This window comes from Salvelinus fontinalis, chromosome 14 (genome assembly GCF_029448725.1).
Source record: "Salvelinus fontinalis isolate EN_2023a chromosome 14, ASM2944872v1, whole genome shotgun sequence".
In the NCBI taxonomy this organism is placed as follows: domain Eukaryota; kingdom Metazoa; phylum Chordata; class Actinopteri; order Salmoniformes; family Salmonidae; genus Salvelinus; species Salvelinus fontinalis.
In genome coordinates this window covers 40,304,936-40,323,344 of record NC_074678.1, presented here as the reverse complement: position 1 = coordinate 40,323,344, position 18,409 = coordinate 40,304,936, and the positions used below count along the sequence as shown (strand labels likewise).

The 18,409-nt window shown below is 42.3% G+C and overlaps 2 protein-coding genes across 2 annotated transcripts; one reads left to right on the top strand and one right to left on the bottom strand.

The window, feature by feature from the left end:
- Nucleotides 1-255: 255 nt before the first annotated feature.
- On the bottom strand, nt 256-3,238 carry LOC129810840 (vimentin-type intermediate filament-associated coiled-coil protein-like). Its single transcript, XM_055861776.1, has 2 exons — nt 2,430-3,238; nt 256-2,265 (listed from the first exon to the last, which is right to left on the bottom strand). The coding sequence occupies exons 1-2, from the start codon at nt 2,618-2,620 to the stop codon at nt 1,920-1,922; spliced, it is 537 nt and encodes a 178-aa protein (XP_055717751.1). The 5' UTR covers nt 2,621-3,238; the 3' UTR covers nt 256-1,919.
- A 5,690-nt stretch (nt 3,239-8,928) lies between these two features.
- LOC129810839 (NADH dehydrogenase [ubiquinone] 1 alpha subcomplex subunit 11-like) lies at nt 8,929-13,063 on the top strand. The gene is made up of 4 exons (XM_055861775.1): nt 8,929-9,060; nt 9,451-9,543; nt 12,334-12,456; nt 12,875-13,063. The coding sequence occupies exons 1-4, from the start codon at nt 8,946-8,948 to the stop codon at nt 12,985-12,987; spliced, it is 444 nt and encodes a 147-aa protein (XP_055717750.1). The 5' UTR covers nt 8,929-8,945; the 3' UTR covers nt 12,988-13,063.
- The last annotated feature ends 5,346 nt before the right edge of the window (nt 13,064-18,409 follow it).

The window sequence follows — 18,409 nt, the reverse complement described above, 5'->3', positions numbered from 1 at the left end:
CTCCAGGGTCCACCGCCGGAAGACTGCTGCCCATTCCTTCTTTCCTGACAGAGGTGGGCCCTTCTTGCCTGGCCTGCTTAAGAGGCCACTGGGCATGGTGGAGGTGCTGCGCCAGCCACTTGGCCCTGATTGTGCTTAAGGCTTCTACAACTGCATTGGCAGGTGGAAGCTGGTACTGCAGCAATGATAAAGCCTGGCCAAAATTATCACTATTGCCCAAAGCAGAGTGATTGGAATCTTAAATAACAAACCATATATTGTGCAAAATTACTTTTTATTGTCTCAATGTTTATCTAAATGAATGGGAGGGGAAAAGTCACATTGGTCACTCCTGCTATGAAAATGTTTTATATTGAAATTAATAAAGATTACTATGTACGTTCAATAGTGTTAAATGTTGTTCTTCTTTCCCTTGATATGCCCACTATGAACTTTTCTAAAATCCTTCCCAGAATATACAATGAAATCTCAGTACATGAATATTCTGGGGTAAAAACAATTGGGTTGCATTCCTGCCTATAGGTGTCTTGAGCAGTTATCGAAACTTTCCTCGCATAACTTCTAACGTATGCATCTCCATAGGGATAGCGTTGTCAAAATAACATTGCCACCATAGCCTTTGTGTCAAGCACCATACCCCTCTAGTGAAGACACAGGCACGGGGAATGTTTTACAAAGATTTAAGTATTGTTTTTCAGTCACATTATCCCTGAAGTAGGAAAAGTAGCTAATGACACTGCCAAGCTATTAACTTTGTCTTTTTCCAAATAAATGAAGTAAATATTGTATAAATAAATAATTTATTAATGTAGCAGACAGACTGGTCTGTTGCTAAAAAAAAAAATCCCTCATTGAATCAAAATACCACTTCTCAGAAAATATTTTCTTAAATGAACAGAGCAACACACGTTTGGCAGTTCAGAGGCAAAACCGTTCCCGTGTTAAAGCACAGGTACAATGATCACAAGAACAGTTTAAGCTGCACAATCATGCAGTTGTACTGAAAGACACAGCAGACATAACACAATACTTTTAGCCACCTGATGATTTAAGCCAACACAATATATAATGACTAAGCAAAACAGTACACTATTATTATGAGAGCACAAGGCATGATTTCCCCTGCTTTAGGCATGATTTCCCCTGCTTTAGGCATGATTTCCCTTGCTTTTGACCCTACTGGAATGTCACATCTATGTAGCATCTTCTATAATGCAAGAGTGAGTGTACTGTAAGAGTGACGCAAACTTAATTGTTGCATAGACTTTGCTTCTCTGAAGCAAATATTGACGCCAACAAGAGGCTAATGTATGTCTTAGATTAACCATTAAAATGTCATGCTTACATGGGATACGTGTAGAGTAAGTACACTCCCCGAAAATAACCTCAAGCACTTTAAATTTAATTGTCACAGTGCAGAATGACTGAAACGTGTATACTATATAGTCAAATGCATGGGATGCAGTAGAACCTAGCCTTGCATGTGCGACAGATGTACTTTCTGAACTCTGACCTTCTCAACACTTTTTGACGTTTGAACACTTTGAGCTGAACATGAGGTAATGTTTACACCATTTCCAAATATTACAGTACAAAAATACAGCAGTTAAAACAACAGAAACTGATGTCAAATGGACACCTGGTTATTGTCTGGTTAAGATGTGGAATCAAGGCAGATTAGTTTCCCTTTATTTGGTTAAACCAAAGGCTTCATAACGTGTTAAGCAGTTCCCCCATGTGACATCATATTAACTTGTAAGTTATCTGCAGAGTATAAAGAACTACTTAGAGCACAAATGTTCTATTTGAGATTTTTTTTAAATTCAATAACAACATGCAGATGTTTTGAAATGACTCATGCCTCTACCACCCTCTTCTAGAACCTCTTCACTAACCTAACTCTTCTCAGGGGCCTTGTACTATACAGTTGTTCCAAACACTATCTCATCTAGCTCCTGGTCATCCTCACTGAGAGAGAAGTCTTTGTGGTTAGAGATGCGATTGGGACTGCAGTTTGACTCCCCGTCTGTGAGGGATGTTTTGACAGTGGTTTCACCCATCCCCACCACTGGCCCAAGTCTTTCTGCCTCAGCCATATGGAACAGCATACTGTCTAGTAAAGGCCTGCTCTTACAGATGTTGTCCAGGAGCTGGCAGCGATGTTGCAACTGGCCTATCATAGCATCCTTCTCCTTGACCATGTTCTGAAACCTCTGGATGGTGTCCTCTGACTTGCACAGCTTCTCGTGGAGGTAGTAAATCTCTCTAGAGAAAAGTTAGATAAAAAGGGAAATCGATGATTCGATGATAAACTATCAGCAAATCTTTCTGCAGTCTCGGCCACACAATCCAAATATGAAACAACAATAGTTGGTAAATGAAAGGGGAGCTTTGGCAATGCCTGAAGAGACAACACCTCCATCACTTACTTATTCTTGGCCTCGGTGATCTCCTGGGTAGCAGCCCTCATTTGCTCGTCCTTCCTGATGAGACTCTCCGCTTGCTCCCTCACGGTGTTCTCTGCTGCCTCGAGCCGCTGCTCCAGTTCTGCTACCCGCCTGTGCACCGCGGCCAGGTGTGCGTTCGCCTCCCGAATTTGTACCGGTGACGGCGAGGACATGTCACATGAGGAATATGACACGACCTAAAAGTAAATTTACACTAGCTCACCGTAGAAGACTGATCGTGACTATTGACTCATTGCTCGTGAACAAGCATTTCACCGGAGGGCTGGTGTTTACTCTTCCTGCCATGGCTGCACTTTCTTCAGCGTTTGGTATAGGTCCTCCTAGTTCTGTAAACAACTGTACAATTGCACCAAAAAACATTGTTCCGTGTCCAGAAAAAACTGCTTGATGATGCTATGCTAGAAACCAAAACAGCAAGCTAACTAGTTAACCAGCTACAGTACCGATACGACATCCTACGATATATCTAATATCTGAAACCCATGAGAAACGTAACAATACATATAATTCTATGTAATAATTACGAACAACATGACTCGTGCAATCTAATAGTTCGTTGTCTGCACTGTTTTGATATAAAAGTCTGGATAATTTCAATGAACTTCGCAACAGTTTTGTAACCTGTGGCTTAAACTTCGCCCCGGAAAGGGTCACTAGTTATTTTTTCTTCTTCTTTTAAGTTTTATGGCAGACTACACATCTTGGTGTATTGTCGCCATCTACTGTACGGGGTATTGAAAAAAAAAATACAACAACAACAAAAAATCTAACAGCCATCGCAGTCACATCCCTACACAGGCTCAGGTACCTGTAAGGACAGAGCATTCATTGATAGGATTCCCTGTAATGCCTCTGCAGAAAAATCCTTGAGCCCCCATTAAAACGCTAAAACCACACTCACAATGATGCCTATTTTCTCATATTTCCTCTCCGTTTGCACTGTGCAGTTGATAACCAGAGTAAATAAATGCTACAATGCCCACCTTCTTAACATGCAACATGTCAGGATCCCTCTGTTGACAATGAATATAATTTTCTGCCTCTACTCCTACAACCATTACTTCTTCAACTTCACACCTTCCTTCCACTGTTCTCAACACCTCTGGATTATTCTTGCCACCTTTGTCTCCTTCACCTTAACAGCACACTTCCGAAACGGGTGCATGTTCGCAACCACAATTGCAGCATTTAAGCTCAGCTGGCATATTTTTACATTTGAAATTTTTATCATTTAGCATACGCTCTTATCCAAAGCGACTTACAGTTAATGCATTCATCTTAAGATAGCTAGGTGGGACAACCACATATCACAGGCATAGAAAGTACATTTTTCCTCAATAACGTAGCTATCAGGAAAGTTAGAGCTAGACGGGGGGGGGTCAAGTGCAAATGCTGTTTTATTTTTTATTTTATTTTTTTGGGGGGGGGGGGTGATGAGGAGGATTATTTAAGATACTGTTTGAAGAGGTAGGGTTTCAGATGTTTTCGGAAGGTGGGCAGGGACTCTGCTGCCCTAGCTTCAGGGGGTTGCTGGTTCCACATTTGGGGTGCCAGGACAGAGAAGAGCTTGTACTGGGCTGAGTGGGAGCTGCCCTCCCGTAGGGGTGGGAGGGCCAAGAGACCTGAGGTAGCAGAACGGAGTGCTCGGGTTGGGGTGTAGGTTCTGAGCATAGCCTGAAGGTAGGGAGGGACAGTTCCTCTTGCTGTTCCGTAGATAAGCATCATGGCCTTGTAGTGGATACGAGCTTCAACTGGAAGCCAGTGGAATGTGGGGAAAAGCGGGGTGACATGAGAGAATTTGGGAAGGTTGAAAACCAGGCGGGCTACTGCGTTCTGGATAAGTTGCCGGGGTTTTGTGAAACAAACGAGAAGCTTAGCCAACAGTGAGTTGCAGTAGTCCAGACGGGAGAGGACAAGTGCCTGGAGGAGCATATAATACTCCTCCCATCTACATACACCTGACATGACCAAATAATTTACATTTCTCACACTGTATGGGTTTGGGCATACACGTGAGAAGGAAGAGAATGGATGGAATGGGCTTCTGCACTCCATCTATCATGCGGGGCAGTCATTGTGCACCAACCACTTGATACAACTCTATACAAATATCCTTTGCACATTTACTTCTAGCGCAACCCCAGAGATAACACCCTTGATAGGCGCCCTGCTTTGAAGATCCACACACGACACATTTCAACTCACCATCTTCTTGAGGCACAGAGCACACTCCTTCTGTTCCAACACACAAAAAAACTAAATAAGGCCACCTTTTTGTTATTCTCATCGACGCCACCTCATTCAACACATCCATGATTTTAAGAGACTTCAAACAGATCTCCCAGATCCCCCAATCGAAAACCCTTATTCCAACCAAAAAATAATCAGAATTTGGTTTGGATTTACTAGTTTCCACTACCACTTTCATTATCTTATTTCCTTTCCAATTCTTCTCACTCTCGCCTCCACTCGACACGCCATCTGATTCAAACAGAACATCCGCTTCCGCCATTTCAGCATCTTCAAACGACCAGCGCCACATCTTCTTCCCCATATTCTACCTGTTGCATGTTACACACCTCCCCCTCCGTCCTTCTTTCTTCGATGAGGTTTAACGGCAGTTGGCATCCAATAAATGTTGCATTACCGCCACCTACTAGACTGGAGTATAACTCCCTTACACTTTGCTTAAAAAATACAATTAAATATATATTTTTATATCAACAAAAAAAGAATACAACAAATACCCGACCATCTAACACTACACTCACACAAACTATTAATAAATACCATGCTCCACTATTTACATTTATTTAGTCCTGAAAGGATGGGCCACCACAACATAACACATCCTGTAACTCTTCTGATGTCAAGTCTCTCACACCCAAATACCTCTCTGCAGATGCTACCACAACCTCAATTTTTTGCGACTTACGTTCCATCCCTGCAGTACAGTTGAGAACCATTACTATAAATGCCAAAAATCCAATCTTACTGAAACATATATCACTTGTTGGTTCATCCCTCTGTACTGGTACAGATATACTACTTACACCACTCCTCTCAGGATCCCTCCCCCTTGACCCATCTTCCTCTACTTTCTTCACTGCCTCAGCATATGACAACTTCTGCTCTACTCTAACCCTGGAAACCTCAACCTGCCTCTCTCGCACAGGACATTTCTGATCCCAGCCCCATGGGCACCCCTACAATTAACACCACTACTTTCCCCAATGCTACACATTCCTTTGTCTCATGCCCTTCTGTACACTTCTCACACCTAGGAACCTCCCTCCTACACACTGCTGCCACATTGCCATAAGCTTGATACCTGTAATAATGTAATGTAGTCGGCACAAAAGCTTGTACAGGATAACTTATATATCCTAACATCACTTTGTCGGTTAAAGACAACATCAAAATTCAAAAGAACAGACAATGACTCATCTGTTTCTCCACTCACACCACCCTGTATGCGTCGCACACAACGACAAACATCACAAACACCAGGAATCTTCCCCTTCAGTTAGTCAGCTTTAACATTTACCACTACCCCAGTAATCACTCCTTTTAATGGCACCCTTTCCTTAAGAACAAAACAATTCACATCTCTTGCCCCTGTAACAGTATAACTTTAGACTGTCCCCTCACCCCGACACGGGCACGAACCAGGGACCTTCTGCACACATCAACAACGGTCGCCCACGAAGCATCATTACCCATCGCTCCACAAAGGCCACGGCCCTTGCAGAGCAAGGGGCAACACTACTTCTAGGTTTCAGAGCAAGTGACGTAACTGATTGAACCGCTATTAGCGCGTACCCGCTAACTAGCTAGCCATTTCACATCCGTTACACCCCCATTCGTTTAACACGGAGCGCCTGCTCCCTCTGACCAGCAGAAACACAAACAATTAACACAAGACCGCTTCAAATCAAATCAAATTTTATTGGTCACATACACATGGTTAGCAGATGTTAATGCGAGCGTAGCGAATTGCTTGTGCTTCTAGTTCTGACCATGCAGTAATATCTAACAGGTAATCTAACAATTTCACAACAAGTGTAAAGGAATGAATAAGAATATGTACATATAAATATATGGATGAGCGATGGCCGTGTGGCATAGGCAAGATGCAGTAGATGGTATAGAATACAGTATATACATATGAGATGAGTAATGTAGGGTATGTAAATATTATATAAAGTGGCATTGTATAAAGTGACTAGTGATACATTTATTACATCCAATTTTTTATTATAGAGTGGCTAGAGATTGGAGTCAGTATGTTGGCAGCAGCCACTCAATGTTAGTGATGGCTGTTTAACAGTCTGATGGCCTTAAGATAGAAGCTGTTTTTCGGTCTCTCGGTCCCAGTTTTGATGCACCTGTACTGATCCCGCCTTCTGGATGATAGTGGGGTGAACAGGCAGTGGCTCGGGTGGTTGTTGTCCTTGATGATCTTTTTGGCCTTCCTGTGACATCGGGTGGTGTAGGTGTCCTGGACGGCAGGTAGTTTGCCCCCGGTGATGCGTTGTGCAGACCTCACTACCCTCTGACAAGCCAAATTTCTACAGCCTTGCCATGATTAAAAGCAGTGGTTCGCGCTTTTAAGTTTTGCACAAATGCTGCCATCAATCCACGGTTTCTGGTTGGGGAAAGTTTTAATAGTCACCGTGGGTACAACATCACCGATGCACTTGCTAATAAACTCGCTCACCGAATCAGCGTATACATCAATGTTGTTGTCTGAGGCTATCTGGAACATATCCCAGTTCACGTGATCGAAGCAATCTCGAAGCGTGGAATGAGATTGGTCGGACCAGCGTTGAGCAGACCTGAGCATGGGCATTTCCTGTTTTAGTTTCTGTCTATATGTAACGGATGTGAAATGGCTAGCTAGTTAGCGGGTACGCGCTAGTAGCGTTTCAATCAGTTACGTCACTTGCTCTGAAACCTAGATGTAGTGTTGCCCCTTGCTCTGCAAGGGCCGCGGCCTTTGTGGAGCGATGGGTAACGATGCTTCGTGGGCGACCGTTGTTGATGTGTGCAAAGGGTCCCTGGTTCGCGCCCATGTCGGGGCAAGGGGACGGTTCAAAGTTAAACTATTACATTGATACTGTTGACCCGGATCACTGGTTGCTGCAGAAAGGGGGGTGAGTGTAACGGATGTGAAATGGCTAGCTAGTTAGCGGGTACGCGCGAGTAGCGTTTCAATCAGTTACGTCACTTGCTCTGAAACCTAGATGTAGTGTTGCCCCTTGCTCTGCAAGGGCCGCGGCTTTTGTGGAGCGATGGGTAACGACGCTTTGTGGGTGACTGTTGTTGATGTGTGCAGAGGGTCCCTGGTTCGTCCCCGGTCGGGGCGAGGGGACGGTTTAAAGTTATACTGTTACATATAGGCTGGGAGCAACAAAATGGAGTTGTAGTCAGATTTGCTGAAAGGAGGGCGAGGGAGGGCTTTGTATGCGTCGCGGAAGTTAGAGTAGCAATGATCCAGAATGCTGCCAGCCCGGGTTGCGCATTCGATATGCTGATAAAATTTTGGGAGCCTTGTTTTCAGATTAGCTTTGTTAAACTCCCCAGCTAAAATAAATGCAGCCTCAGGATATGTGGTTTCCAGTTTACAGAGTCTAATGAAGTTCTTTCAGCTCACCGATTCCACAGCACCCAACTCTGTTTTCACCTACCCTGAAACCTCAAACGGATCAGCCAAAAGGCAAGGGTCCAGTTTTTCTAAAAACTTCCCTACTGTCACAGTCATCTTTATCCTGACCCCCAGTGCACGCCTCAGGCTCCGATAACTTCACCATATCTACCACCTCTGATACTTTGCCCTAATTCACTTCCATTTCTCCTCCTGTCTTCATCTCACTCTGCTTACACTTTCTACCATTCTTATTGAACAAACCGTCTCCCTTTTTTCTGCCATTTTTAACCGACTCGAGCTCACCCTCTTCCTCTTATACCTCCTCTGCCTCTCTTTTCCCCTCCATTCCTCCTTATGATAATACTCCACTTCTCTTGATGCATATTGTTCTCGCCTTGTCAAGGGACGCCATTCAACCGGCTGTCACAATCTCCGTACAATCAGCACGAACCCCCCAGGATGTAGCGCTCAACAGTACATCCCACTTGTAAAGCAGGTGGTTCGTCTTGCTGTTCTTCTTTATCAATAGCTTCCGCGACGCTTCTCCATTTCAAACAAGCGCGCTCTCTTTCTCACATCTGACGTAATCACGTGATCCTCCATCCTTCCTGCTGCCTCAGCCGTCGCTAGTGTTGACAGCATTACAGACCATTTAGAAATAGATGGTGTTTTATTCATTACGTAGCTAATAACACATTTAAAAGTAATTGTATATTAAACGTATAAAAATCCAATTTGTCGACAAAGTACTATTTATAGAATGTTTGTTTGATTATAATAAAGTTTTACAATACCAATTCTCGTCTTCATATTTTTTTAATCTCGCGATGTTTCACCACTGTGTCCTTCATGTGAAATCCAAGATGGGTTATTGGGATCTGCAAGAGGGTAAGGATTGTGTCGAGAAAACATGGATCACCACCAAATTAGGCACAGCTCTAGGTAAGTCGTACCCAAAGGGAAACATTATGGAAGTTAGCTAGTTAACTGTTGGTAAAGAGCGGTAACGCTAACTAGCCATAACATAGTTAGCTGCCAATGCCATGCTAGCTCTGCTAACATACTAGCAAGTAACGTTAATGTGTTGTTTTTAACTAATGGAACGTCAGTTAACGTTGTTAGATTAGGCAGTTGTTTAGCCAGCATCTGCTGTAAGACAGTACAGCTAACTAGGACATTAAACATTGGAATTTGAACGAGGTTTACCAGTTAGCTAACAAACTAATCATAGCTAACATTCTTGTAGCTAAATACTTGACAAGTAAGTAAGTAGTTAGCTAGTCAACTCTGTACACAGTAGTCTAACATCCTATTTTTTTTTTTTACACACAGGGTTGGTGGGTTCAGCCTATCACATTGTGGCATTCCAGCCTGATTCTGCAATCCAAGCTGTTCAGAGGGCCACAAATGGCACAGTAACCATGGGTATGTGTCTCTAGTCTCATACACAGCAGTAGTAATAATAGCCTTGCTTACTGCCATGAAGATATCATGATTACACCTGAAATCTGAATATGCAGCTACCCATCCTAGATCAGTAGCCAATAGTGTTCAGGCTATGACCTAAAAGGCAACACTGATCCTATATCAGCACTCCTACTCTGAGACACTGTGAATATGGGCCCAGGTCCCCCCCCATCCATGTAATCTTATACATTGTGATTGCAAAACTGATCCTACTAGTAGAGGATTTGTAGATATCGGCCCAGGTCAAAATGCTGCATTTCACCTAATATTGCACCTGAGTCTCTATAGTTTCCTTGTGTGAGTGATGGTGAAAGTGTGCTGTTTGATCTTAGTGTTTCAGTGGTGATAAGAAACATGTTTCTTTGATCAGATGTTTGTTATATGGACTTGTAAACAACATACAGTTAAGGTGGGTTTATGCTGGTCTGGGTACCAATCTTTTTAGCTAACTTTCCACTCCTTGCCACTCCTGTCATTTGCCAAAGAGACTGGCCTTTTGGTAATCTCAATGTTCAATATGCAGCCAGATTTACGGCGCAGTTGCTGATTTGGTAGTTGGAAACCACATGCAATTTTTCCATTAAATGTTTTGGAACATGGGTGGTGCGTACAATTATAACATTTTAAGAATATCAATAAACAATACCGTTATTACCTGCTGCAGTCATTCTCTTGTGAGAAGGCAGTGTCATATTGTTCAAAGTGGCTAGAGAGGACTCAAATCAAAATCATCAAATTTTATTTGTCACATACATGTTTAGCAGATGCTATTGCGGGTGTAGCGAAATGCTTGTGTTTCTAGCTCCAACAGTGCAGTAATATCTAACACTTTCACAACAATGCACACATCTAAAGTAAAGGAATTATAAATATTTGGATGAGCAATGTCAGTGGCATAGACTAAAAGATACAGTAGGATAGAATACAGTATATAATTATAAGATGAGTAATGCAAAATATTAGGGATGCACGATATATCGGTAAGCATATTGGAATCGGCCGATATTAGCTAAAAATGGCCGATGTCTAGTTTAACGCTTATGTGCAAAACCGATGTCAAAGCTGGCGTGCATACCTACGGTTGAAGTCGGAAGTTTACATACACTTTGGTTGGAGTCATTAAAACGTGTTTTTCAACCACTCCACAAATGTCTTGTTAACAAACTATAGTTTTGGCAAGTCGGTTAGGACATCTACTTTGTGCATAACACAAGTAATTGTTCCAACAATTGTTTACAGACAGATTATTTCACTTATAATTCACTGTATCACAATTCCAGTGGGTCAGAAGTTGACTGTGCCTTTTAAACAGCTTGGAAAATTCTAGAAAATGATGTCATGGCGTTAGAAGCTTCTGATAGACTAATTGACATAATTTGAGTCAATTGGAGGTGTACCTGTGGATGTATTTCAAGGCATACCTTCAAACTCAGTGCCTCTTTGCTTGACATCATGAGAAAATCAAAAGAAATTCAGCCAAGACCTCCAAATAAAAATGGTAGACCTCCACAAGTCTGGTTCATCCTTGGGAGCAATTTCCAAACTCCTAAAGGTATCACGTTCATCTCTACAAACAATAGTACGCAAGTATAAACACCATGGGACCACACAGCCGTCATACCGCTCAGGAAGGAGACGTGTTCTGTCTCCTAGAGATAAACGTACTTTGGTGCAAAACGTGCAAATCAGTCCCAGAACAGCAGCAAAGGACCTTGTGAAGATGCTGGAGGAAACAGGTACAAAAGTATCTATATTCACAGTAAAATGAGTCCTATATCGACATAACCTGAAAGGCTGCTCAGCAAGGAAGAAGCCACTGCTCCAAAACTACCATAAAAAAGCCAGACTACTATTTGCAACTGCACATGGGAACAAAGATCGTACTTTTTGGAGAAATGGTCTGGTGTGATGAAACAAAAATAGAACTGTTTGGCCATAATGACCATTGTTTTGTTTGGAGGAAAAAGGGGGACGCTTGCAAGCCGAAGAACACCATCCCAACCGTGAAGCACGGGGGTGGCAGCATCATGTTGTGGGGGTGCTTTGCTGAAGGACAGACTGGTGCACTTCACACAATAGATGGCATCATGAGGAGTGAAAGGTTTTGTGGATATATTGAAGCAACATCTCAAGACATCAGTCAGGAAGTTAAAGCTTGGTCGCAAATGGTTCTTCCAACTGGACAATGACCCCAAGCATACTTCCAAAGTTGTGGCAAAATGGCTTAAGGACAACAAAGTCAAGGTATTGGAGTGGCCATCACAAAGCCCTGACCTCAATCTTTGCTGTTACCTTGCACAATTCATACATCTCCGCTGGCATCTCCAATGGCCTCTCTCTCTTCATTCCTCTCTCTATTCCTTATATAGATTTTGAACCAGTAGCCTAGCTCAATTATTTATATATTTGAGGTGGTGGTGGTAAAAATGCAACAAACGGGAATCCTCTGTTCATCCCGTGCCCAATGTTTATGTTTACAATGAAATGTATTATGTCAGAATGCCCATGTTAGGTTTCCAATCAAAACATTGGGCAAAATCAAACAAATTTTGTGTGACCAATAAAATTTGATTTGGCGCAATGTTTGGTTTCCAATCAAATTTATGGATAAAGTTAGAACATTTTCCTATCAGTCTAATTTGCATAATATTGGATGATAACTATAAGGGGTTATTGAAAAGAGGTGAGAACCAGGCTAGGTTTATGCCAGTGTAAGTCATTTTTTTTTTGTCTTTCCTTCCTTAACAGCTGCATTGGGGGCGATTTTTGGAATGACCACTTGTCTAGCTGCACAGGCCCGGGATGCTCCTGATGACCCTGTGAACTACTTCATCGGAGGCTGTGCATCAGGAGTCTTTCTTGGAGCTCGTAGTGAGTATGCTATATATTACACAGTATGCTGAAGATCTGGGTTGCATTCAGTAGAAACAAACGGGAGCAAATATTTCAAAACAAGGAAAATGAGTATTCTCATTGGGAACGTTTGGGTGGAACATCCTGTTTCAAAGCATTTTCTTCCAACATTTCATTCCAAAAAGCAGTAATTTCCCTTCAGCGCTTGTTAACTTCCCTATGCATTTCTAAGATGACTGGTTGTAAAAGCAATTGGCTCTACATAGGTACCATCTTATTGCTGTCATCTTTTAATCTCTAAGCTCTTTGTAGGGCAGTGAACTTCTTCTCATCGCTAGATGTTTGCTCGAGATACCGAGGGGCAACAAAGATAATATCCGGCCTCTCCATATCTTTTCCACAAATAACATGTATTTTGTGTCTCTTTGATCTACAGCTCACAGTGCAATGACGGGCACGACGGCATGTATTGGGCTGGGGACACTGGCCATGTTCACCAAGGTGGGCAAGATGGAGGGCTGGAGATTAGCGGGACCACCGAGGATGTAAACAGCCTGAGGGGGAGACTATATATCGACATGTATATTGTATATTGAATATTACTTGAATAAACTTGTGTAAAATAGTGTAGTCTTAGTCTGTATCCTGCACCTCCTTGCTTTTGCCACAAGGTGGAGGCATTGGTGCAAATTGGCTGGGATGTTAGCCAATCAACTCCAATTTGCAATGGCCTCTTAATCAGTCATTTAGATCACAGTTAATCTGAGAATGACATCAGAAGGCATTAGTCTCCCAAGCAAACAGATTTTAGAAACACTTTAAAATAAGGGCTGTGTTTCATGTTGGCTTACCCTTGCTTGATGTTTTGATAAACATGTAAATCTCTCTAGGACAAGGTGACTTGTATTTACCGGCCAAAAATGAAACGCTAATTAGCTGCTAATGTGACTATCATAAAGAACTACAAATGCCATGATGAGCTGGACAAGACTTTCAAATCAAGGCAAAGGTAAGAATCTCTATCTAATGTTAGAAAAGTTTTGACAATTCTGTGAATTGTGCAAGGTTTAAATTGACACAACCTGTTCGCAAAGGTGTCAGCTAGAGATGACATGCGGGGATTTATAGTATTGCGTGATGTCTACTTTGATGCTAATTATCATTTTCGAATCAGAGTAAATGGAGCCGAATATATTGATCAAAGTCACCGTGTCCGAGAGATTTACATGGTTATCAGAACATCACACCAGGTAAGCCTACACGAAACACAGCCCTTATTTTAAGTGTTTTTAAAATTCCCCATGGGAAAAATTAATATTGGAAAAAACAATTGGCACTGTTTGACCACTAGGTTTTATGGGTATTGTGGGGCTCTTGTAAAACATTTATTGCTTTTGTACACTGCTAAATTGGTGAATAACTGGTTGAGAAAATTCATTTTTAACTCATTCCTACACTGGTTGCCAACATCGGTGCAAAATAATGTCTTAGGGAAATGTGATGCCTAAAATGTATGAGAATTGTTTTTATTTTTTTCCACTCATAACTCTGGATGGGGCAAGGCACCCACTCTGGACACCTCAAATATAGACCTCATCAGGGTTGTTATTTTGCATCTGGATATCTTGGCTCTAGGTCAACGTCCACGGCGGTCTTAATTCTCACAATGTGTGAAAGAAATACCAAGAGATATATTAGGTGATATAGATTCAGTGTGGATGTAGGGCTACAAGCCGGTCTCTGATTCTATTAGTGAAGGTTGTCTAAACAAAGTACATCTGTGTCAGTGGAGGCTGCTGAGGGGAGGACAGCTCATAATAATGGAATGACATCAAACACATGGAAACCATATTTTATGTATTTGATACCATTCCATTGATTCCGCTCCAGTTATTACCATGAGCCTGTCCTCCCCCATTAAGGTGCCAACCTCCTGTGATCTGTGTCCCTTATGTTCTACAACCTTGGTTTTACAATGTATAGCAATTATACTAGAAGGGTATTAGATGACACTAATTATTTACATGGTTTTAACAGTAGTAATAGACATTTTACTTTCTATCCCACTCTGCTTTCATTTAATTGAATGAAGGATGTTTGGCCTCTGGAAAAATTTTATGTTTCTTTCAAAAGGCTCACCTGATTTATTAATTGGACAGGATTTTGAGGTGGAGCATTGGTAAATCACATACAGTTATTTTGAGAGAATCCAATCAGGATTGACAGAGTTGTGTGTGTCAGGATGGAATGTGACCTTCCACATCATGCCATTCCCAGTCTGAGTCAGCTGTGACTCAGTGGTAGACCCTCACCACTCAATAGGGCCACCCTACATCCCCTCATCATACCTAAGTTCTGTTAGAATACTTTGACATGCTTCTGATGTTTTCCCACTGCTCTTGAGTAATTACTGATCTGACTTGGCTGGGATGGTGTAAGCAATGTAGTGGAATCCTTGCCGCTTCACCTACCTGGTACACTTGATCAGTTAGTAGCTTAGTCTTATGCTGGACCTTTCTCTCCATCAATGCTTGGAAGTCAACTTCCTGTGACAGTCCCTGGAAAGGATCCCTGTAATCAATCTGTTCTATCTCCATTAACACAAACATTTTCATTAACACAATGCAATCATACGTGTAAACAATTCATGGCTTCAAGTTTTTTTTGGTACTTTTCTCCCTAATTTTGTGATATCCAATTGGCTAAGTCTTGTCACATCGCTGCAACTCCCCTATGGACTCGGGAGAGGCGCAAGTCGAGAGCCATGTGTCCTCCAAAATATGACCCTGCCATGCCACACTGCTCGCTTAACCCGGAAGCCAGCCGCACCAATGTGTCAGCGGAAATGCCTTCCAGCTGGTGAATGAGGTCAGCTTGCAGGCTCCTAGCCCACCACAAGGTGTCGCTAGAGTGCAATGGGACAAGGGAATCCCGGCTGGCCAAACCCTCCCCTAACCCGGACGACACTAGGCCAATTGTTCGGCGCCTCATGGGTCTCCCGGTCACGGCCGGCTATGACACAGTCTGGGATCGAACCCGGGTCTGTAGTGATGCCTCGAGCACTGCGACGCAGTGCCTTAGACCGCTGCGCCACTCGGGAGGCCCCGGCTTCAAGGTTAACATATTTGTGTAGTCTAATTATTTACAGTGATGTGAAGTATCTTGCCTGTTGATCTGCATTGTTTTAAAGGCAGGTTATCCCTCAGTAGCTGAATCAGGCTAAGCATTCAGTCGGGTGGTCTGGCTCTGGCTGTGGGACGGTGTGGTGGGGGGAGGGCAGCAGAGGGGCTATAAAGGGGATCAAGCCCTTTCAGAATGCTCAATTACACATCACATGTTTGGCAGCCATTTCCCAAGCGTTGAGGGAAAACTAAAGCCTTGCACCTTGCTATTGGCATTTTGAAGAAGGCCTTCATGGTGTTCAACTTTTATTGATGTAACCTGCAAGTAAAGGAGCCTCCCACCAAACTGTATTTACAGGCAATTACTGTAAGTATTTGGCTATTTGGCTAAGAACATTGGGCTATGCTTTAATCTTAGACATTATGGAGGTAGTATGTGTGTGTGAGACAGACAGACCAAGACTTGGCCCAAATTTGCTGCAAGCAGGTCGTCCATCAGTAGTGCTCAGAGTTGCTATAGGCAGAGGTGAGTAGAGCAATAATCCACCCGTCTATTGGTACAGTAGGACGGTCGTTGACCTCGTTACGATCCCAAATCACATGCCCCTCTCAATCAGGTAGGCAAAAAAAGGGGGAGAGACGGAAGTTGCTCAGATTTCATATCTGTTCGTCTGAGAGATGGGGGTTGTCATTAACCATTAAGCCGTGACTGAAAGAGAGTGCTTCACACAACACCCTCAGACCACATTTGGACATCTAATAAACCTGGCCAGTGGAAAACTGCTAGGACCAGAGCAGTGGTGTCATTAGGCCTGGGCTTCTGGGGCTTCAGTCCCGGATGGTTTTGGTCTAGCTCTGGGCCTTTTGATGGTCCTGTGTCTTCTTATGTATGCTCCCTCTAATTCTCTCATCTCTCTCCCATATCTCTCTCTCTCTCTGAGCGTTAGTGCTCAGTATCCTTATTAAGCTATTGCTTGTCAGTTATTTAACAGTATACTTAGTGAATGGGCAAGCAAGGATGTTAATATAAGTTATGATATTAGGAAAAGTGTTTTATTTCCAGTGAGTGGGTTTTGTTTTTGTAGCTAGCTTGGCTGGCTAGTCACCTCGGTAGCTACTGGCTGGCAAGCTATCTGAGACCGAAAAGATGAACGTTTTAATGACCAAAGCACAAATCTTCTGACAGTGACATATTGCCACCCTGTGGACTGAAGCTGAACTTTACTACAACTTGATATTAACCTTGTTTAAAATGGGCAATGTTGTGGTGGCAGAATATGAAATGAAGTATAGAGGTCTTATAACCTATTCCACAGGTAAACATGCTTGGCTCATGTCTGTTATTTCCATATAGGTCATTATCAATAAAACGTAACAATATGGTGCAGAGCGTTTGATTTGACTGCTGGAAGGCAAGGAAACCTCCAGCTCCGCTAAAACCATTGACAACTATGTTCCATTTTCAAGGGATTGTTAAATAAATGTTATAACTATTTGGTTTTAATATCATCACCTCTTAAAGAGCATAGTCGGAATAACAAATTTCTGATTATAACACATTTAGCTCTATCATCAGAGTTATACAACAAGTAACTGCATGCTTTTCTTGATCAGTAAACAAAATTAATTATGTATCTTCAAATACCTAAGGATAGCCTATGCATGTAGCTAGCTAAGCAAACAAGCTGTTAGTGGAGCTGGGGTCTCCTTATTCTACTGTTAAAATTGACTACAAAGTGAAAATAGGATACATTTGGTAATAGAATCAGTCATGCCCAAAACCGAGCTTTGTGAGACTTGTGGTCATGGCTGCATCACAACATAAATGAAGGTTGGGTTTGCGTCAATCCTGCCCACATACCCACATTTGGCACCACACAGGTAATCATCAATTCGGGGGTGCAGCTGCTCAGTGTACGTCACATTGGAAATGGTTACCGGAACAGTATTTATGCCAATTTACATAGTTTTCCAACATGTATCCACAGGCCCCCCCCCCCCCCCCCCCCAAAAAAATAATAATATATATATACAGAGAAATCATCATATTGAACACACAGGACTTTGTAATAATAAAATTGGTAAAGAAAAGAGAAACAAAGAGGTGGGCTTATACCCCCAACTCCCATCCCATTCCCCCAGCCCAACATGCTTCCATCCAACCCCCACACATTTTGTGTCACTGGATTACATTTTGATTTTGTCACTGGTTTACACACAATACCCTATAATGTCAAAGTGGAATTATGGTTTTAGATATTTTTACAAATTTTATTAAAAAATGAGTCTTGAGTCAATAAGTATTCAACCCATTTGTTGTTGCAAGCTTAAATAAGTTCTGAAGTAAAATGGTGCTTAACAAGTCACATAGTAAGTTGCATGGACTCACTCTGTGCAATAATAATGTTTAACATGTTTTTTGAATGACTACCTCATCTCTGTACCCCACACATACAATTATCTGTAAGTAAGGCTGTTACAGTGACATTATTACTGCCACACTGGCAGTCAAGGGGTCATGACCACAGTCATATTCCATGTGACCATTTAGTCACGGTAACTACACTTCTCCAAAACTGCGCTCCAATGCCTCTGATGGTCATTAGTAGCCTACCAAACTTGCTAATGGCTGGTACTCCGCGCTCTATTGTTCCTCTAATCACTCTTACATCAATGTAAATGCATCGAAAATCATATTAAACACTTTATGATTGCGTGAGTCTTGATGAGATCATCCTCTTTTTAATAGAGGCCATCAGCTTTCTATAGGCTAGGCCTACTATATTTATTTAGCAACTTGCCTAATATTAAGCACATTGCTTCGCTTTACAACTAGAGTAGCCTACTTG